The sequence below is a fragment of the Heterocephalus glaber genome, unplaced genomic scaffold (genome assembly GCF_053883595.1).
Source record: "Heterocephalus glaber isolate CG9 unplaced genomic scaffold, H.glaber_assembly_v1.0 deba00001444, whole genome shotgun sequence".
NCBI lineage: Eukaryota > Metazoa > Chordata > Mammalia > Rodentia > Bathyergidae > Heterocephalus > Heterocephalus glaber.
The window spans coordinates 12,417,752-12,440,035 of NW_028258297.1; the positions used below are offsets into that span (position 1 = coordinate 12,417,752).

General features: G+C 37.7%; 1 protein-coding gene across 4 annotated transcripts in view; it reads left to right on the top strand.

Moving 5' to 3' along the window:
• The window catches only part of Itpr2 (inositol 1,4,5-trisphosphate receptor type 2), a 462,238-nt gene that overhangs the window by 109,389 nt on the left and 330,565 nt on the right, over positions 1–22,284 (top strand). For all 4 annotated transcript variants that reach the window (XM_004845734.4, XM_087213440.1, XM_087213441.1 and 1 more), the window contains one exon: positions 15,573–15,614. In XM_004845734.4, the coding sequence (XP_004845791.1) occupies positions 15,573–15,614 (42 nt within the window). The remainder of the gene's footprint in view (positions 1–15,572; positions 15,615–22,284) is intronic.

The window sequence follows — 22,284 nt, forward strand, 5'->3', positions numbered from 1 at the left end:
GAAGAGTGTTACAAACAAGTTTGTGTCTAAAGAGTAGCACTTCAGTTTTGCACTGTCCATTGTGGTAGCCATTAGCCATATGTTAAATATTAAATTAAAATTCATATTATTAGTATTAGGTAAAATTTAAAAATCAGTTTCTGACTCATATAGCTGTATTTTGCTTTGCTCAATAACTACCCAGTAAGGGATAGTGCAGATAGGAAAAGCTGCTGTTATCAAAGAGAAGATTCTAGAAGAAGGTGCTGCTTTGAAGTCTTTGTGAAGTGACTAGAAGACTGAAGAGGAGAGAGAAGGATGGTACCTTTGAAGAACTTTGAGAGCTTGGACCAAGGGGATGGCATTGGTAATGGCAAGAAGAGCAAGGAGACAGGATGAGTAGCATGGTAGTCAACTGATGGTACAGTTTACGGAGCAGAAGGACGTCAGCTTTGAAGAGCTGGGGATGTCGCTGGTCAATTTGGAGAAAACAGGAAGTGCAAAATGGTGGAGGGAAATAATCCATTCCATTGTGATTATGTTTAATTGGAGGTGCTTATAAAATGGCCAGGAAGAGATCTAATAGGCATAGGTTCATAATGTCTAGAAGTCTGGGGATTGACCAAGGCTGATGAAGTAGATTTGGGTCTTTTCAGCACAGATAAAATCATCAGGGAGGATGAGAAAGTGGTGAGATGTTTGAAGATGGAACCACAAGGGACATCATCTTTTAAGGGAGGACAAAAAGACTGGGAGTCTGAGAAGCCAGGAAAGCAGCTGGAAAATGGGCCGAAAAGGAGAAATGCCAAATAAAGGAGGATTTAGAGTTTCAAAGATGAGAGAATGTTACTGAAAAGGTCAGGAGCAAAATCTATTTACTGTTCTCAGCGAGAATGCAATCATTTGTGGCTTTATTGAGATCATTTTTAGTGGAAACCAGAATGCAGGGGTGGAGAAGTGATGAGAAAGCCTGAAAACAGAAATGAGTGCAGGCTGTTTCACAGCACGGCTGCAAGAGGAGAGAAGCAGAGCAGTGGTTAGAGGGAAATTATGAGTCCTAATGGATTATATTTAAATATAAAATATATTTTAAAAATATGAGTGAGAATTGGATCATTTTTGTGTTTTGAAAATAAGCACCCAGTGGAGGAGCAGGAACAGCAGGTAGTGGGTCTTACTCTCTTCCCATGGTTTTTCCACCCATAACAGACATATTTATAATTTAAAACTTTACTTAATGTGCTTTCGGCATTCCTGGTAAGTTGGATTATGCAATTCTTGAATTGCCTTGGAGATTATAGATATTTATATTGGCCAGTAGGGCAAAGAGAGGCTAGAATAATGGAAAAATAGATTTGCAATGTATCTGATTTTGAGCAAATATTTACCCTCTCCAGACCTGAGTTCCCTTGTGTGTAAGAAAGGTGATAATATATGTTATATGGGATTATTCTGGAATTAATAAAGACAGGGAATATATAGCACTCTGTACATAAAAGGCATTTAATAAATGTTATGTCCTTTTACTTTGTAGAGAGGAAGAGTAAATGGAAAGTAGAATCTTATCATCACTTTTTAAAAAATGAATTTTATTGGTACATATTAGGTATACAGTATAGTGACATTCATCATTGGAAATTTGCACCTTTACATAATCTCTCTTGATTCTTTTTTTCCCCCTTCCCCTGCCCTCCCTTCAACCCCTCCATCCCTCCCTATTTACAAAGACTTTGTTTCCATTTTTTCATTTTCTCATATTAATTCCATTCCCTTCTTTCCTTTTCCCTTCCCCTCCCACTTCCCCTACCCCTTTGGACCCTTTTCTTCCTATTTCAAATTATCAAATATTCATTTTAATCATTTTATTCCTTATTTACACTTTCAGTTTCTCACACCAGAGAAACTATTTGGTATTTACACATGTGTGTCCTATTTATTTCACTTAAGAGTATGGCCTCAATATGCATCCATTTAGCTGTAAATGTCTCTAGTTTCTCGTTCTTTATGACTGAGTAGTACTCTATTTTATAAAAAACCTCACATCTTCTTTATTTATCCAGTTTCCAGTTGATGGGCACTTGGGCTGTTTCCAAGCTTTAGCTATTATAAACTGTGCCGCTATAAACATGGGTGCACATACATCGCTGTGGTATGATTCTTTTAATTTTGGGGGGAAGATACCAGCAGGGGAATACCTGGGTCAAATAAGACCCTCTAGTCTTAGTTCTTTTGAGGTATCTCCATACTGATTTCCACAGTGGTTGCACCAGTCTACACTCCCACCAGCAGTGGAGCAGTATTCCTCTTTCCACACAGCCCTGCCAGCATTTGTTATTGGTTGATTTCAAGATAGTAGCCATTCTTTCTGGGGTGAGGTGGAATCTCAGCATTTTTTTCATTTGCATTTCTCAAATGACCAGTGATGTTGGACATTTTTTCATGTACTTATTTGCTATTTCTACTTTGTCTGAGAAATGTCTGTTCATTTCAGATGCCCATTTTTGGACTGGGTCATTAAATTTGGGGGGTCTGATTTTTTAAAGTTCTTTATAGATTTGAGATAGTAGACTTTTCTCTGAGGAACAGCAGGTGAAAATTTTTTCCCACATTGTGGATTGTCTCTTCACACTGTTGGTGGTTTCTCTTGCTTCTGCTTTTTAATAAGAAGAGATCCCACTTGTTGATTGTTTGTGCTAGTTCACGGGCAACTGAGGTTTTGTTCATAAAGTCTTTTCCTACACCAGTGTCTTCAAGAGTTCTACCTAACCTCCTGTTCCAGCCAGTTCAGCGTTTCTGTTTTAATATTTAAATCTTTAATCCATTTTGGTTTTAGTTTAGTGCATGGTGAGAGATATAGGCCTAGTTTTAATCTTTGGCAAGTCCAAACCCAATTTTTCCAGCATCATTTATTAAAAAGGCTATGTTTCTTCCAGTGAGGGTATTTGGCTTCTTTGTCAAAGATGAGGTGGCTGAGTGTCTGGAGTTGTTTCTGCATCTTCTAATCTGGTCCACTGGTACTCAGGTCTGTTTCTTTGCCAGTACCATGCTATTTTTATCACAGTAGCTTTGTAGTATAATTTCAAGTTGGGCATTGTGATACCCCCTGCCATGTCTCTGTTGCCTAGGATTGCTTTTGCTATTCTAGGTCTCTTCTTGTTCCCAACGAATTTTTGGATTGTTTTCTCAAGGTCCTTGAAGTATGCTGCTGGAATTTCAATTGGGATTGCATTGAATCTATATAGCAGTTTTGGAAGTATGGCCATTTTCACTATGTTGATTCTTCCTACCCAGGAGTAAGGGATTTCTTTCCATTTTCTGATATCGTCTTCAATCTCTCTTTTTAGAGTGCTATAGTTTTCAGAGAAGAGGTCTTTGATTTCTTTCGTTAGGTTGATTCCTAGGTATTTCAGTTTTTTGGATGCTATTCTGAAAGGAATTGTTTGCCCTATTTCTCTCTCAGTGAGTCTGTAGTTCATGTGGAGGAAAGCTATTGATTTTTGTGTGTTGACCTTGTATCCAGCTACTTTACTGAATTTGGTTATTAAGTCTAGAAGACTTTTGTTGGAGTTCTTGGGGCCTTCTATGTAGAGTATCATGTCATCTGCAAATAATGACAATTTGACTTCTTCATTTCCTATCTCTATTCCTTTTATTTCTTTTTCTTGTCTAATTGCTGTGGCTAATGTTTCCAAAAGTATATTGAAGAGGAATGGTGATAGTGGACATCCTTGTCTTGTTCCTGATTTGAGTGTGAAGGATTTCAGTTTTTGACCATTTAGTATGATATTGGCTATTGGTTTTTCATAGATGGCTTTTATCAGATTGAGGTAGAGACTGTCTATTCCAATTTTTTGTAGGGTTTTTATCCTAAATGCATGTTGGATTTTGTCGAATGCTTTTTCTGCGTCTATTGAGATGATTATGTGGTTTTTGTCCTTGGCTCTATTGATACAGTGTTTTACATTTTATTGATTTGCGTATGTTGAACCATCCCTGCATCCCTGGGATGAATCCCACTTGATCAGGGTGTATGATCTTCTTGATGATCTTCTGCATTCTATTTGCCATTATCTTATTAAGGATTTTTGCATCTATGTTCTTTAGTGAGATTGGCCTATAGTTCTCTTGTTTGGTTGGGTCTTTCTCTGTTTTGGGGATCAAGGTGATGCTTGCTTCCAGGAATGAATTTGGGAGTATTGCTTCCCTGTCAATTTTATTGAAGAGTTTAACCAGTAGTGGCAGTAGTTCCTCTCTAAATGTCTTGCAGAATTCAGCAGTGAAGCCATCAGGACCTGGGATTTTCTTAGTTGGTAAGTTTTTAATTGCGTTTTCAATTTCATTGATTTATATTGAGTCATTTAGGATTTTTAAGTCTTCTTCATTCAACTTTGGTAATTCACATGTATCTAGGAATCTGTCCATTTCTTCTGTGTTTTCTATCTTATTGGCATATAGGTTTTCAAAGTAGGTGTTGATGATCCTCTGGATTTCTGCTGGGTCCATTGTAATTTCACCCTTTTCATTCCTAATTGCATGGATTTGGGCCCTTTCCTTTTTTTGATAAGGTTGGCTAAGGGCTTGTCAATTTTGTTTATTCTTTCGAAGAACCAGCTATTGGCTGCACTAATTTATTTTGTATGGTTCTCTTAGTCTCCATTGCATTGATTTCTGCCCTCATCTTTATAATTTTCTCTCTTGTATGAGCTTTGGGCTTGTCCTGCTCTTTTTTTTCTAGAAGCTTGAGGTTCAGCATCAAGTTAATTGGGCTCACTCTGTTTTCCTAATATGAATATTCACTGCTATGAATTTCTCTCGTAAGACTGCTTTCATTGTGTCCCATAGTTTCTGATGTGCTGTATGGTCATTGTCATTTAATTGAAGGAACTGTCTGATTTCTTCTTTAATTTCCTCTGTGACCCATTAGTTATTCAGAAGTGTGTTGTTCAATTTCTTTGTGCTTAAGAAATTCTTGCGGTTTCTTTTGTTCTTGATCTCCAATTTCATTGCACTATGGTCTGATAATATAGAGCTGATAACTTCAGTTCCTTTGCACTTACTTAAACATGTTCTATGAGTATGTGGTCTATTTTGGAGAGTGACCCATGTGCAGCTGAAAAGAATGTGTATTCTGATTTTGTGGGGTGGAACACTCTGTAAATACCTGTTAAGTTCATTTGTTCAAGAGTTTGATTGAGTTCTAGTATTTCATTGCTTATTTTTCGTCTAGTTGATCTATCTATTTGTGACAGTGGGGTATTGAGGTTCCCCACTATTATTGTATTAGTGCTTATTTGATTTTTCATGTCCATTAGTATTTGTTTTATATAGTCAGGCACACTAGTGTTTGGTGCCTAGATATTTATGATGGTCATCTCTTCCTCTTGGATTGTTGCCTTTAAAAGAATGTAGTGTCCTTCATAGTCAGTCTTAATCAGTGTTGGTTTGAAATCCACTTGGTCTGCAAAGAGGATAGCTACTCCTCCTTTTTTTCAAGTTCCTGTCACATGGAGTATTGTTTTGCACCTTTTAACTTTCAATCTATGAGTTTCTTTTTGAATTATGTGAGGTTTTTTTGTATGCAGCATATTGTTGGATCTTGCTTCTTGACCCATTCTGCCAGTCTGTTTCTTTTGATTGTTGAATTGATACCATTAACATTGATGGTTATAAGTGATACATATTAACTTATCATTGTCATGGCTTTTTCTTTTTGTTGAATTCTCTCCCTTTGCATTTAATTTCTTGTTGAACCTGACGGATTCATTCTGCTGTGCTTCCTGGGGTTGTGATCCTTGTTGTCTTTTCCTACGATATTATCTAAAATTTTTTGTAGCGCTGGTTTGGTATTCATAAAGTTTCTAAGGTGCTCTTTGTCATGAAAGTATCTTATTTCTCCATCAATTTTGAAAGATAGGTTTTCAGGGTACACCAGTCTGGGTTGGAGGCTGCTTTCCTTTAGGACTTGGAATGCATCACTCCAAGCTCTTCTTGCCTTGAGGGTTTGCATTGAGAAGTCTGCTGTGATTCTGATGGGCTTTCCTTTGTATGTGATTTGTTTCTTTTCTCTAACTGCTTGTAGAATTTTGTTCTTCTGTTTTGTTTCTGGAATTTTAACTATTATATGCCTATATGTAGATTTTTTTTTATGATCAAGGCTAGTTGGAGTCCTATATGCCTCACTTATCTGTATGTCAAGTTCTTTTCCCCTCCTTGGGAAGTTTCTGCTTTACTTCTGTGAACAGATTTTTTATGTCATCTGCACTCTCTTCTGTTTCTTCATTGACTCCAGTCAGTCTTATATTATTCTTCTTTGCATTATTTAGCTGCTGTTGGATTGATTTCTTGTGGTCCCTTACTATTGTAAAGCAATTTTTGTTTTCCTGTTCACTAATTGCAATCTTATCTTCTATATCTGAAATTCTGTCCTCACATTGGCTCATTCTGCTGTGTAAACTTTCAGTGCAATTTGTAATCTCCTAGAAATCTGTTTGCATCTGTTTTATGGATTCCATTTGTTTCCTATGTTGGGATTCCATCATGTTCTTCAGCTCCTCTATTTTTTCATCTGTGTCCTCTCTAGATTTATTAATCATACCTTGCACTATGGGCACAATCTCTGCTGTTATCTGAGAAATTATTTCTGATTTCATTTTTTCTAGATCCTCTTCTGTTGCCAGTCCAGGGAGTCCAGGTGGTGGAGTATCAGTTCCATCTTGTTTCCCTTTTGGGTTGCTTTTGTAATCTGGAAGTCTGGTTTTGAGATTTGTTTATGTTTCTTCTCATTTCAGCGGGAGATGGGTGGGCAGGTAGGGGTTGTGCTGCTGGTGCCTGTGCTCCTCTGCACTGATGGTGGCTTACTCATCATCACTGTTAAGAACTGATTTGTCAGATGACTTAAAGGAAAAAGTATTTAGGGACAGTTTAGTTTCTTAATCTGTTTATTGTAAATAATCACCCAATATTCTTTGACATAGGAAATATTACCTCATAAAGACATTAAAAACCCTTCCACCATTCACATGTCCAGTGTAACACACAAGTCAGCCTCTCCCTTGACATCAAGTAGACATTTTGGATGGGTTACTCAAACAACTGGGCTAAATATGCTATGTGTATATTTAGGAAGGCAACTGAAAAGACTATTCACTACTTGAATTATTAGAATGTTTTAACATTCATTGTTTTCTAAGTTCCTTTGATAAATTTTTAAAAAATGACTAACTATCCTAGTCTGATCATTACACATTGTATATATGTATTGGAATATTACAATGTATCTCACAAGTGCATATAATTATGTGTCCATTAAAAATAAAGTATATATATTTCTGAAGAAGAAATGGAGGTTCTTTTGGGTAACTTGAAATTGTTTTCTCTTGTTTTAAAATTTGAGTTAAGCAAGCCCTGTTGTATAATAATTTGTGGTCTTATAATATATTAGAATTTATTGAGCATTTTAACATAAATGTATTTAAAAAAATTTTTGATTCTGTGTAGTGTCACAGTTACTCTCTATAAAGCTGTTAAGGCGTTTTAGAAATTCCCCATTTATTTTTAAAATGTTTACAATATTTCTTTGGATTTATTACAATTTGCAATTATATATATATTTCTTCACTTCATATTGATTGCCGTTTTAAACATAGTTTATTTATTTGTAGAGAGGCAAAGCTTCCACTAGATGGCACTAAACACTTATTTCCTAACTATTCAGTAGCCTTTGGATATAATTGGTTAAAAACTTACTATTCAAGAACCTGTACCGTAATGTAGAATTATGCATATTAGAGCTATGGTTTTAAATACTTGTGTTTAATTCTTTATCAAATGCATCAGCCATAGTATAGGAGAAGGGCCTGGTTTTTATAGATGTACAATAGACTAATACATAGTGGACCCTAAATACATACATGTAAATATTCTATATCAGAATATAAATTGTGCTTGGCACATATTTTTGATTATTTTTTCCTTTCTCTTCTGTTTTAGACTTATGAATCAGAATAATGGATTGGCTGTGAAAACTAGTCACTGGAAAGAGGAATATGCATATATAATTATTTAAAAACATATACATGATGATTTTATGACTTTAATGTTTCCTGTAGAACAAATTGATTAAAATGTTTTTCTATGTAAAAAGCAATTCTTCTGCAATCCTGAATATTCTCACTCATATATGGATGCAAAATAAAATTGATTTCATAGAAAGTTGAACCGTGGTTTCCAGAGGCTGGGGAGACTATGGAAGGGAGGGGTGGGGAAAGGTTGGTATGTGGGTACTGAGTTATATTTAGATAGCAGTGAGCGGTTGTGGTGTGCTATTACACAGCAGGGTAACTTCAGATCACATTATTATCTATAGTTACTATAGGCACACTATTGTAGTATAGATTTCAAAAAGCTAGAAGAAAGGATTTTGAAAGTTTTTACCATAAAGGAACGATAAGTATTTGAAAAAAAGATATATTTAACTGATTTAAACATTACATAATGTATGCAAGTACAACTTTCATGTTTTTATGTATCAGTTCAGAATAAATTTTACTAGAAAAGTAAATGAACATGTGTTATGGACTTCTGATACTAATTCTGCTACTGATTCTGATACTAATATGACTTTCACTGTTGAAGTATTCACAGTGTCACTTTCTCTCTATCACTTTGCACTATATAATTTCTTTCTATTCTTCTTTGGCCATTTAATTGAAGACTCTCTTCAAATAGCAGTAGGTCTTTAAATTCATTCTTTGTCACCCCCTCCCATGGCTTTGGTCCACGAATGTGATCTTGGCACATTGCCATATAAGAGTAATGACTATTTCTAAGAATAAATTTTCCTGCCAAAATGGTGATTTTTCTTAGTGCAAGTCTTGGCATTTAGTGATTTTTTTCTCATTTTACAGATGAGGACACAGAGTTCTATGGGGGTTGGGTGACCTTTCCCAAGGCCCATGATATTTCCTTTTAGAGTAGTCTGGAATCCACCTACCCAGTCACACTAGTTTGAACTGGGTGACTTTTTTAGTCCACTCATATATGGATTGATCGAAAAGTACAGTGAATGTTTAAATTAAAAAAGTATTTATTACAGTAAAGAACACATTGCTATTAATTCCCTTCAAAATACTCCTCCTCATTTTGAATACACTTTTCTCATCATTCTTTCCACTTTCTGAAGCAGTTCTGGAAATACTCTTTCATGAGTATCTGTAGTAGCACTATTGCAATGTCTTGAATAGATTCAAAATGTTTACCTTTCATGGTCCTTTTAACTTTGGAGGAGAGCCAGAAGTTGGATGGTACCAGATTGTCAGATCTGATGAATATTGTAGATGATGACACAACTTAAGGTTTTTAGGAGCCTGCCTTTCTGTGGATGTCATTAGGAAACATTCACCATGTTTTTGAAGAAGACTTCCGGAACTGCTTCATTTCTTTTCTTTTTTTTGTTTTTGGTACCAGGGATTGAACTCCAGAACTGCTTCAGAAAGTAACAAGAATGATGGGACAATTGAGTTTGAGCCAAAGGGGAAAATTTTAATGAAAATTAATGGCAGTGTGTCTTTTACTGTAATTTAAATTTAAACATTTAAAATTTCACAGTATATTTTGATCACGCTGATACGGCTTGATAGCCATACCCAATGGAATCCCCCCCTTTTGCCTTCTTTTTAAATGTTATACTAAAAATATAAAAGATAAAGCCATGTTACTTTTATACATTAAGTATACGATATATTTTTGTTGTTGTTGTTTTTGTTTTTTTTCCGGTACCGGGGATCGAACTTGGGTCCTTGTGCTTGCACAGCAGGAGGTGAAACCACTGAGCTAAATCCCTGGCCCCAAAATTATATATTTTTATGTGGTCCAAGACAACTCTTCTTCACTAAAGAAAAAGAAAAGTGTGAGAGAGGTAAAAAAAGGCAGGCTTCAGGTTTCAGGTTGGACAGATCTAGAAAGGGCCCATTGGTCTGAGCCAGTTTCCCGACTGCCTTGGATCTTGGATCACAGCACTCTGCTTTCCTGAGGCAGGAGGGAAGCTACATGAGGTAGTAACTAACTAGGAGGTGTTGGCCTGGGTACTCCTCTCGGGATTTCCTTCTCTTTGTGGGAGGGGCCCACAGTGCCTCTTCTGTAAAGTGGGGTTAAGAATCCCTTCATACAGAATAATTGCAAGGTTAAATGAATGAACTTTTAAAAGCACATAAAAAAGTATTCCATAAATGATATTTATGGGTCTTTTCTAAACAAGTCCTTCCCTCTCTGGCATCCTCTCCCTAGCACTGCCTGTCTTCTCACTCCCTCTTTTCCTTTCTGCCAGTTAAAATTCTACCCATCCTTCCAGGTGTATCTTCCAGCGCTACTCTCCATGAATAATTCTTGAATAAATTTGCCCACCCCAGATCCCTCCTTCCTCTGACCTATATTATTTATAAATTATTCATTCCTGCCTTATATATCTGGTCACATCCTATTTTGTATTATAGCTAGAAGTTTATGTCTTATTTTCCCACCTCGAACACAAGGTCTTGTGGTCAGGGACCAGATTCTCTTTGTCTTTGCTGAAATACCATATGCCACAATGCTTTGCCCATTAGAGATGCTCTATTAATATTTATTGAATAAATGATAGAACAGCATATTAGTTCTCTCTCTCCAGTGGCAGATTTATAATTTGTTTTTTAATGTAAGAAAATATTTCCTCAAGAACTTACATAGAACCATATATTTTCCCTCTTTTAAAAATTATTTTTTCTATTTATCCTTTGTGTACTTATTAGAGTAGGACAGCATCAGTATAATTTAAAGAATATGCTTATTGAATCTTTAATAGTTAATGTTGGAGAATTTGTAGAGCCATAGATTTATTGGGGTGGGTTTTCTTTTTCCTTTCCCTACTCTTCTTTCTCTTCCTCCTCCTCATTATTATTATTATTATTACTATTTCTATTTTAATGAATTTACTGAAGTAATCACTCTATGTTAACTTAAAAAAAACCCACACATTACGTGGGTCAGTAATTTAGCTCAGTGGCACATCAGCTCCTGCCTCGCAAGCACAAGGTCCTAACTTTGATGCCCAGTACTGGGGAAAAAAAATTACAGGGTGGAAAGACACAGATGTGGCAAAAGCTAACCCATCTTTAGTATTGCCGCCAAAGACATGAAAATGTAAAATTTAGCGACGTGGACTTGGGATTTAGGCATACGTGTTTCCCCCTCATCTTACAGATGAGGACATGGAGTTCTGTTGGGGTTGGGTGACCTTTCCCAAGGTATTTCCTTCTAGAACATCTGGAATCAGATCCTGGGTCACCCTAGCCTGAGCTGGATGGTTGGGAGCAGGTGGCTTATGTAAAGACTGAGTTTAAGAAGGTAACATTTTCTGTGGGGTAGAATATGACCTGCCCTTCCATGGGCATAAATTCTTTTGTATTTGGCTTGAATATGTTAATTATTATTGTTGTGGACATTTTAAGTATAGATAAGTTTTATTTTCCAGTATGAATTTACTTTATGGTGTCCAAAACCAACTATTATATATTAAATGGAGATTTTGATCTTAACTTACATCCTTGGTTAAACATGTCGCATATCTTTTAGATATACTTTGATTAAAATTTTAGAATGAATTTTTTACATTTGAGAGAAAAGTTTGAATTACTCAGGCTTTCAAAAACTCCCAATTTACTTGGTTAAAAATAGGTGAATAATCTCTCTGGGCACTATGCTAGAATTTTTCTTTACTTTCAGGTAAAAATGTGTTTTCTTGAGTTATCAGTAGATAGGAGGCAACTTAACTCAATCTCTGGCCCTCCACTTTTCCCTTTTGGATTTTAAAGGCAAGATTTGGAATAATATCATGACTCATACTCCACGAGAATGTAAGGAGTCTGAGTCACTGTAGAGAGAGAAAGGGGAGCCCAAACTCCCCACTGCTGGTCGGCACTGACAGGCAGCTTGTCTCTCTTCCCTCCTCACACATCAGTTCTCAGAAACAGAAAGGCAGCTGCCAGGAGACTCTTGACTGGGTTCTGCTTCCTGTCCCTCCCCCCATCCCACCCCACTCCCTGTCTGATTTGTTTCACCATATTTGAGGTTTGTTCTTGTATTTCATATAAATGGCGTCATGTAGGATATTGTTTCTTGTGCCTGGCTTCTTCCACTTAATATTTTTGAGGTTTATCCTTCTTTTTTTATTATTAAACAGCTATTATGTTTGTTTTTTCCACTCTTTATGTTTATCACTACATGATTGCTGTACGTAACAGTTACATTCTTTGTAGGGAGTTGGTAGATGTACATCTCCCTTTCTCATTGGGTGTCTCAGTAGCACATCACATTTATTGCTGAGTATTTCATTGTTTGAATAGAGCCCATTTGGTTTATCCATTCTCCCATGATATAATATGGATTTAAAAAAATCTAAGCCTAATATCTGCCTTGAGTTATGCCTGTACTTCTGTTTTTCCTCTTTTTTCCACTTTATCTTTTTTTAATGAATATGTCCACCCCTTTGAGTTGGTTTTTGTCCTGGGGTAGAGTAACTTCTGTGTACACAGTTCTGTCTTCAGCTGAGAAAGCTTTACTTTCCAGAGTCTCTGATTACTGCTTGTGTTCTTTTTTTTAAAATTAATTTTAGTGATACATTTTAGGTATATAATATAATGACATTCATCATTGGAAATTTGCACCTTTATGTAATCTCTCTTGGGTCTTATTTTTTCCCCCTTCCCCTGCCCTCCCTTCAACCCCTCCACCCCTCCCTATTTACAAAGACTGTTTCCATTTTTTCATTTTCTCCTATTAATTCCATTCCCTTCTTTCCTTTCCCCTACCCCTTACTGCTTGTGTTCTTATTCGCACTTCCTTCTAATAGGCCCTTCTCCGGTCCTCCATGACCACTTTCTTTTTCCTGATTTTTATTTCTGTGTACCTGTCCTCTGCCGTTCCACTTCTTGTCCTCTGCATCACTCATTTTCTGTAGCATCAAATATGCTTTTATTGCTGCCCATGTGGACTTGGACTCTGTATTTATGTTTTAATTTTCATTGAAATCCCCAAGTTATTTTATAGTATGATCTTTATATTCTATTATTTTATTTTTATACTATCTTTTTAGCATAATTTAACACAAATTTTTGTTATTTTGTTACTTTTCCATAGATCACATTTACTTATATTTTCTTGAGTATGCAAGATCATTTCCTGAAAATTTATTTTCTATCATACTATAGGAATATTCAGGAAGAACCTGAGAAAAAATTTCCTGTTTTCTGACATACTTTTTCATGACTTCCTGTTGTTTTTTCTGCCCTCCCCTTCTCCCTCCCTCCCTCTCTCCCTTCCTTTCCCCCTTTCCTTTCTTCTTTTTTTGTTTGTTTATTTGTTTGAGGCAGGGTTTCACTATGTAGTTCAGGCTGGCCTTGAACTCACAGTGATCCTCCTGCCTCAGCCTCTTGAGTGCTGGGATTACAGGCATGTGCCACCATGCCTGGCCCTTCCTTCTATCCTTTCTACCTTCCTTATCCCCAGATGTGTGAGTTCTGTGCAAAACCATATGGATTAAGTGGATTGTCCTTGTGTTCCATTTTTAAATTCTGTCATGTGACAATTCAGTCTTCTTCCTGTAGCTTCAGCTGCAGGGCCGAGAGTGGGTGCATTTGCAGAGTGCTTCCCCTTTGTAGCAGATGCTGACTTCACCCACCTAAGCTCTAATTGCCAGAGTTCTCCTGTCCTCTGCTGTTTCTGCATCATTACTCAGTGTCATTCCAGCACTCAACATCCGTGCTTCTCAGAACATGCCCTGCAGCCACCTGTCCCTGGCTTCCTGTCCACCTCCCTTCTGAGCACTGTGCTATTTCCCTGGTCCTGAGAAGACAGGCAGGTCATGGATTGGGCTGGGGAAACAGTTTTCTGATTAATCTAATAGCAGCTTCTCACCGATAGAGAAGCCTTTCTGTTTGTTTGTTTGTTTGTTTGTTCTGGGGATTGAACCCAGGGCCTTCACACTGAACCACCCCAAAACTCCCATTTTTTTTTTCACATTTCAAGACAGTGTCTTCCTACATTACTAAGTTGCCCACGCTCGGCTAGAACTTGGATTCTTCTGCTTCAGCCTCCCAGAGTGCAGGTGTGCACCACCATGCCTGGTTCTGAGTAGCTTTTTGTTTGGTAGGTTCTCCAGGTTTCTGAGTCAGCCGACAGATAGTCTACGGCATGCCGGTTTCTTCCTAACTTTGACCCATGGCTGCTGTCTTGAAGGATGTGACAAGATAAAGCTGGGTGGTTGCCAGACTGTCTTCTCAGAACAATCTGCTTTATAATTAGTGTAGATTCATTGACAATTTGGACTCAAGGTTTTTTTTTTTGGTACCGGAGATCGAACTCAGGTCCTTGCGCTTGTGTGGGAGGTGGCGGTACCACTGAGCTAAATCCCTGGCCCTCAAGGTTGCTTTTCAGTGTATGTTCTTAATGAGATTGAGGGTTTTTCTTTTGTTTTTTTTGTACCTTTATTGATATTTAGTGAGAGTGGCAATTAGTGCTTTTAAAAGCCAAATATCATTTTAAGAAAGACATCTGAATTGGGTGTGATGGTGCACGTCTGTAATCCTAGCACTCTAGAGAGCTGAGGCTAGAGGATCCCAAATTCAAGCCCAGCCTGAGAAATTTAGCAATTTAGCCACACCTTGTCTCAAATAAAAAATGAAAGCAAGGACTGCAGATGTAGCTCCGTGCAGTACTCCTTGGTTCAGTCCCCACATGCACTCACACAAAGAAAGACATCTGACTTTTCACTTTAAGTGATAATGCTAACAATTTGGGATTACATGTTGTACACACAAATTGATTTACATTAAAAGGACTAAATTCAGTTGGACAGTTATTTCCAGAAAAACAGTTTCTTAATCCATTGTTTGACAGATTGTCAACTAGTTACTTCGGTACAACTAAGATATTGTTTTGAGAGTGGGAATTAAGAGTTACGGCATCTGACCAACTGGATGACACTTGGATCGACACTCAGCATGTGAGAACTCATTTAAAATGACCCCTGAACTCCACCATCCAAGGCCAAAGACATGCATTTCTGTGTGCTGGCTTCAGCGTTCCTTGTGTATTAACTGACATATCCGATGCTCAACTCCTCTTCTGCTCTGTTTTCCTTGTGGTGTAGAGTGTGTACAAATAGAGCATGATTTTGAATCATTGTAGAAGTTTTCCCTTCACCTATTTTTATTTATTTATTTTTAACTTGGTGGCTGTGTTATTGGTTGATGGCAGTCTTTGTGGCAGGCCAAATGGTGAACTCTTTGGAGTGTTTCCCTTGAGAAGCTGAGACTGTCATTTCTCACCTTTTTCAAGATGTCAGGAGTTCTGCTATAAAACAAAGCCATAAATTTTGTATTTCAGCTCCTGTCCATGAAACGGGTTTGGCAGTATATTTTAAATTGTTAATTTACTATTTTTTTTTTTTAGCATTTTAGGTATTAAATTTAGTTAAGCATAATGAACTGAATTGAATATCACCCATCAATGTGCTCTTAATAGCAATTCTAAACTAATTTTGCTTTGCTTTTGTTTTTTAGCTTAATCCTGATTATCGAGATGCCCAAAATGAAGGGAAAAATGTGAGTAGAATTGCTTTTCCCCCAGCAAACCCTAAACATTGTTTATTGTACTTTATACAAATGAATTGAACATTCAGTGACAAATTTGAAGACTAAGGACTCAGAGGCGATCTTTGAGTGAAAGGAGTGGATCAAGGAAAAAAGTAAACAGTAATATGGCTTAGATTATGAAGTTTCTAGTAATGGACACTTAGGAGATTTCTAGCAACTTGAAGGGCATTGAGAGCAGAATGGTGAAGGCTCCTGGCTCCTGGCATCTGGGACATACAGCAAGTCTCGCTTCATTTGTCAGAAGTGCACATTAAATAGGGAACACAAATGGAATCATGGTGTGACATTAACACAGGACAACAGGACCCTGCTTTGGGATTTAAAATAGAAACGTCAAGCAACTATATGACTAGTTTTTAAAAGTGTGCTGGTAGAAAGATATCTCAATTTTATTTTAAAGCCAATTTCCCTGAAAATATTTTTTATTATTCATTCTGCTCATTCCACCATCATTTGTAAAGAAGGTGACTGCATGGTTACTGTTTTATTTAATCAAAAATTAAGAAATCTGGGGACAGTTGATATGACCAGACAAAACCTCTGGATGATGGGCTGGATTAAAAAAAATTAACTAGATATTTTGAAGTATTATAGACACAGTCAGTTGTCTTGAGAATTAAACAGTTGTTTTTGAAATCTGCATATATTACTAGTACCCCATTCACAATTGTGCCTTTTCAGCACAAGTTTGCAGTTAGATAAGAGGAGTAGGAATGTATAGCCATTATGAAAACGGTGTGGAAGTTCCTAAAAAATTAAATTTAGAACTACAATATGATCCAGAAATCCCACTACTGAATATATATCCAAAGGAAATGGAGTCAGTGTGTCAAAGAAACATCTGGACTCCCATGCTTATTACTGCACTACTCACAGTAGCCAGGATAATAAATCAGCCTAACAAGTTAAGTGGATAAAGAACATGCAGTATATAAACACGGTGGAATACTATTCAGCCAGAAAAGGGTAAAATCCTTCCATTTGTGATAACATTGATAGACCTGCAGGACATTATCTTACAAGCGAAATAAGCCAGGCATAGAAAGACAAGTACCACGTGATCTTATTCCCATGTAGGATTTAAAAAAGTTAGTCTGATAGAAATTGGGAATAGAACAGAGGTTGCCAGAGGCTGGGGAGAGTGGAAAGGAAGAGGGAAGAGGAAAGGTGAGTCAAAGGTACAAAGTTCCAGGTAGGAGACACAAGTTCCAGTGTGCTATTGCCTGTGGAGTGAAAATAGTTAACATTCAAATAACTAGAAGAAAGTATTTTGAATGTTCTTACTACAAAGAAATGACAAGATTTTAAAGTGGTGGATATATTGATTACCCTTATTTGATCAGTATGCAGTGTACATATGAATCAAAACATCACATTTTACCCCCTAAATATGTACAATTAACGTGTCAATCAAAAATGAAAAATTAAAAGAAACACAAAAAGTAACAACACCCCCCATAAAATTCTACTTTTTGATAGAAAGAATTGAATATTTAATTGAAATGACTACTATGTTTGCATCTATATACAGCTTTATATTTTATTTTGCCATGGGGAACCAAATCAGAACTTCCCCAGGAGGCTCAATCCTGTTTACTCCTTTTCCCATTTGATTATCAGGATTAAAATAGGAATGAAGCCAGAGTGTCAGGTCACTGGCCTCATGAAAGCTTAATTTGTGTTAAAATATGCTTGAACGCAGAAGTAGGCCTATTTACTCAATTAGATCTTCTGTTTATATTTTAGTTTTATTATCCTGAATGGTTTTCAAATGGCCGCCCCAGCAATGTTGGATTCTCACTTTCCTGTGATTCAGGAAAATGCTATCAGTAGCCAGGTTTAAAAAGCTGAGAACGCAGCATGGTTTCTTTGGGTCTTACTACAAGCTTGTCAGTGGCTTCCAACCACAGACCACCAGGGACACACCTGCCTGTAGTCAAGCAAGGGGGATTTATTCCTCAGTGTAGTGAAATGCGCATGTACACACACACACACACACACACACACACACACACACACCCACCCCATGGGGGATGTTGAGGTATCTAGAATTAATCAGAGGATGTGGGCTTGTGGAAGGTGAATTGGGGAAATTTTAAGGATTGTGTTTTGCCCTGGATAGGAACACTGTTAGGAAAAAGAAAGAACTCTATGATTGGTATGTTAATAAATTTTATCTGTAGAAAGGCAGACTAAAGAAGCTGCTGTCATTAAGTCAGCTGGAGAAGAAGGATATTTAGTCATCTTTGTAGCTTGGCCAATATTCATGTTTTGTCACAGTCAGAGTGGCCCTGTCTGACTTTGCTCTTTCTACTGCGACACTGTTGGTGGTTCTGGGCAGAGCGGAGTGTGTGGAGATAAGAGTTTGAAGGTTTATGGAGCAGCACAGAAAATATACATAATAAATCAGTGGTGAAATCACTGGGCTAATCAAACTTGTAGTTTGGCTTGACAGTGGCTTTTTCTTTCCTTTTTATTTCAAAACACCATGTCTTGTTTCACCTCTAAAGGTGGAAAGAATGCTATTCTGTTTAGGCAGTTATCGCCTGCATTACTCAGTTGGACACAGGGTAGGTCTGCACCTGCTATAAAAGTTTATGGTGGATCTCAGCTGCCATCTCAGAGAAACATACAACTGGAGACATCTGATTAAGTTTTTTTTTCCCGCTCTCCAAAATCCCTAGACTGAGAGTAAACAAAACTGAGAATATGGAACTATACTGTTAACAATATGGCTTCTCATTTTATAGACCATTTACCACATAGCAATTATTATGTTTCTGTCTAAACAAGAAAACAAACGAGCCAGCCAAGTTTATCTCCAGCCTGTGAAATAAGAAATCAGTTTGCCCAAACAGTTGCTATTTCACCTCCAATCTGGGTTCCAGTAATGCTGAGTTCACTATGAGTATGCTAAGTTTTTCTTTCCTAATTATCCTTATGTTGTCTATTTAATGCCCAGTTAATATCATGCCAGTAATTCAGAAACCTTTATCAAAATGTTGCCTTCCAGTTTTGAAGTTTCAGAGGTTAATGCATGGTGCCGGAGAAATAAGGCAGTGTGTGTCAGAGCGCCCATTAAGACCCAAATTGCTGTATTTATTTGACAAAGGAGTCTATTATTTCCAATTTTACAAATGTACAACATCCACAGGGACTTGGTAAACATTGGAACTGTGTCAAGCCCAGCTGGGAACCTGACAGTCATTATTTCTTCTTGAAAGGCTGCATCCTTTTGAATGGCTCTGTGAAGGGGTTTTTTTTAAAAAAAAATTTTTTTGGAAGAGTTTGTAATACCATCCATATTAACATTGCCATATTTATGTGGAATGGATCTGACTTTTTAAAGGGCCAATCTTGGGTTTGTGTTGAGGTTTCTTAACCTTTGCATTGTAGGGTATTCTGCAGCATCTGTGGCCATGACCTCCACTCTAGGTACCAGCAGGACCTCCCCACCCCAGGCCACTAAAATGTGTCTAGAAATTGCCAAATCTCCCTCCCTCAGCCTCCTACCCTCACCCCAGGAAAAATCTCCCCCTGTTGAGAGCTGCGAGTCTATGTGCATTTATATACAAAACAGAAATATTCTTGGAACCAGGAAGCATAGCTAAACATGTAGTTACAAATTGTATTCTGAGGAATTTGGAGGTGAGAGGAGTTCTGGGTTCTGAGAGAGCCGCACACTTCCTTGAGTTTGACTCTAGCTCCACCAGTTAAGGTGCTAAGGAAAAAGAAAGAAACCCATATCCTCTTAGGAATCAGTTGGGGAACGAAGAGAAAAAAGCGCCTGCAGCTTTAAAAGGCAGCACTGTGTGGTTACATAAAATCTGAAGCCACAGGAGCTTCCACATCATTATGCGGCGGGGCCCACGCAGCTCTGAGGCCGCAGACAGGGCTTCTTACAGAATGTCTCCAGCGCCCAGCAACGGAACTGTAAAGTGATGTTCCTGCTGAAAATTCGTTGACTCACAAGTGAGTCAACAGAGAACACTGCAGTGCAGCCACTCACAGGCCCTGGGGCTGCTGGAGCAGGGAGAGCTTTGGTTCCCTGGCCAGCTGTTCATCAGGACCTTTCTCCTTGTGTAATGTGGAGGCTGCCTGCTGCCTGCCTTCCTTCCAGTGAAAACTGCCAGTGTTGAAGTTCACAGACTGAGACCCTGCAATCCCCCAAATTGAGTGTGTTTGGAGCACATACTGATGCTACACTTCACACCCGTTTAAGCTCTTTTGGGCCTTAATGTATTTTTCAGATGCAAGAGGAAGACCATTGCGCTTCCTAATTTTGTGTCAGGAACTGGAGTTTCTTTCTTCTTTTCTTTTCTTGGTTAACAATCAGCATGAGTTTATGAACAGAAGCCACAGTACACAATCTTAAACAGGATTGTCTTTGTGGTAGAAAGATACAATATTGATTTTCTTCTGTATTTAAGCTAGATTCATATGTTAAAAGTTGTATAGTTATTATTCAGAGTTCATTAGTTAAAAATTTAGAGAGCCTGGCTTAAAGTTTATTGGCAACCTGTGTATGAAGCAGAGTTTGTTAGGCACACTAACAGAGTAGGAGAGATTAAAAGCAGAATGCTTAAGACAACAGCACTTTTTAAAAAACAGCTAACTGTATTAGGAGCTCAGATTCCCACATAAACAATTGTTATGCTGTTTATAGATAGCATTTTCTATTCATTAAATGGGTTTTCCAAGAACCCATATAAATTGTTTCTGGTAGAACACTACATTCCACTTATTCTATGTAATTAAAAATAAAACCACAGATCTTAAGTAGTATGAGTAATTCAGAAAGGACTGTTTTAATTAACCCTAATTAGTGAGTGTTTTCTATGTTTAGAAAAGATTTTCGCTGTTGCAGTGTAAGAGTGTCAAAATAGGTACCTGAGCATTCTGGTTCGGCCTCCCCAGGAAGACATTACTAAGGGGTGGCCAGGAAGGACTTCTCTAGGAACCCATATCTGACCTGTTCTTGTAAGTCTAGGAAATTAATTTCATTAGCATTCCAAAAAAGGAGTGAATGGAGGAAGATTCAGTCTCCCTAACACACTCACAAATGACTGATATATAAACCCTAATGCCAACTTTCAGTTGCGAAGTAGATCTAAATAGGTCAGTTAATGCATTTTCCTTAAATGATTATCTATATCAAAAGCTAAATTATACTACAAATTGGTGTAGAATAAACTCAGTCAGGAAATTAGATGACATTTCCCTTTTAAGGATATACTGTAGCATTCTTCCAAGAAGACTGGTGTACTGTATTAGTCCACTTTTCTGTTACTGGGCCAAAATACCTGATGTGTAAAATTTAAAGGAGAAAATATTTATTCTAGCTCATGGTTGTGGAGGTTTCAGTCCATGGTCAGCTGACTCAAAGGCAGAAACCTCATGAAAGGGAAGGGGAAATCTTATAACCTCGTGGTGGCTGGAAATAAAAGAGAGCAGTAAGGACAGCAGAGAGGAAGAGGAGGAGGAAGAGAGGGAGAGGGAGGGGGGAGGGAGAGAAAGAGAGGTAAGGGGCTTGGGACAGGATATATCACCCTTCTAGTTCATGCTTCCAGTGAACTGCCTCCTCCAAGCAGCTCCACCTCCTAACAGCACATCCAGCTATGAGCTAACTCATCAATGCATTAATTCACTGATGAATGTAGCACCCTTGTGATCTAATCACTACTCCAACGCTCTGCATCTGAACGCATGAGACTTTTGGGGGCAGCTTTGATCTAGACCATAACAACTGGTATACATGTACTCTGGTCAGTATTGGGAGAGACTATGAAGTCCTTGCTCACTGACTATGTGTTTAGGTTACATGTTGATCCTTCATTTTAATAAAGCCTTTCTTTCAACATGCTTCAATGTAATTGATAGGATTTTATTATAAACACATATTTTACTTGTACCTTTCCAATAGTCTACTTAAACTACTTGTGCCCTGCTATGGCTTAAATGTATCTCCCAGATTTCATGCGTGGAAACTTGTTCCCATGCAGCAGCATTGAAATCTGGGACCTTTGAAAGGTGACTGGGGCACGAGGGCTCTGTCCCATGAGTAGATTAATGCATTTGTGTGATAGTGCAGGAGTGGCATTGTTTCAAAAGCCAGGGCTCTCCGACCTGCTTGCTCCGCCTCACCATGTGATGCCCTCCACCATGTCACGATGTAGTGAGAGGTCCTCCTCATGGGCTGCCAGAACCATATTCTTGGACCTCCAGCCTGCACAGCCATGAGCTAAATAAACCTGTACTCTTGCAAGGTATATTCCTGTAAGTCTCTGATGTTCAGTTATAACAACAGAAAACACAGTAAGACATTCCAAATGCCATTGTCTACATATTTAAAAAAAATCCTTTGAGTATTTCTACATCTGACTGATCTTGACCATAATTTCTGTATTCCTATATCCTGAGGCAGTTTTCTCTCATGAGTATTAACTGCATTCATGATATTGGTGCTTCTTTCTTTTGACAGCAATAGCATTGCAAAATCAAAAAAGAATTTCTTTTATTGTATTTCTTTGCAAATGAAGTCATTTTCATGTTACTAAGGATATAATTTAGAACAAATTTCCTTTTCTTTTAAAATTATCACTTTCTTTTCTTAAAATTT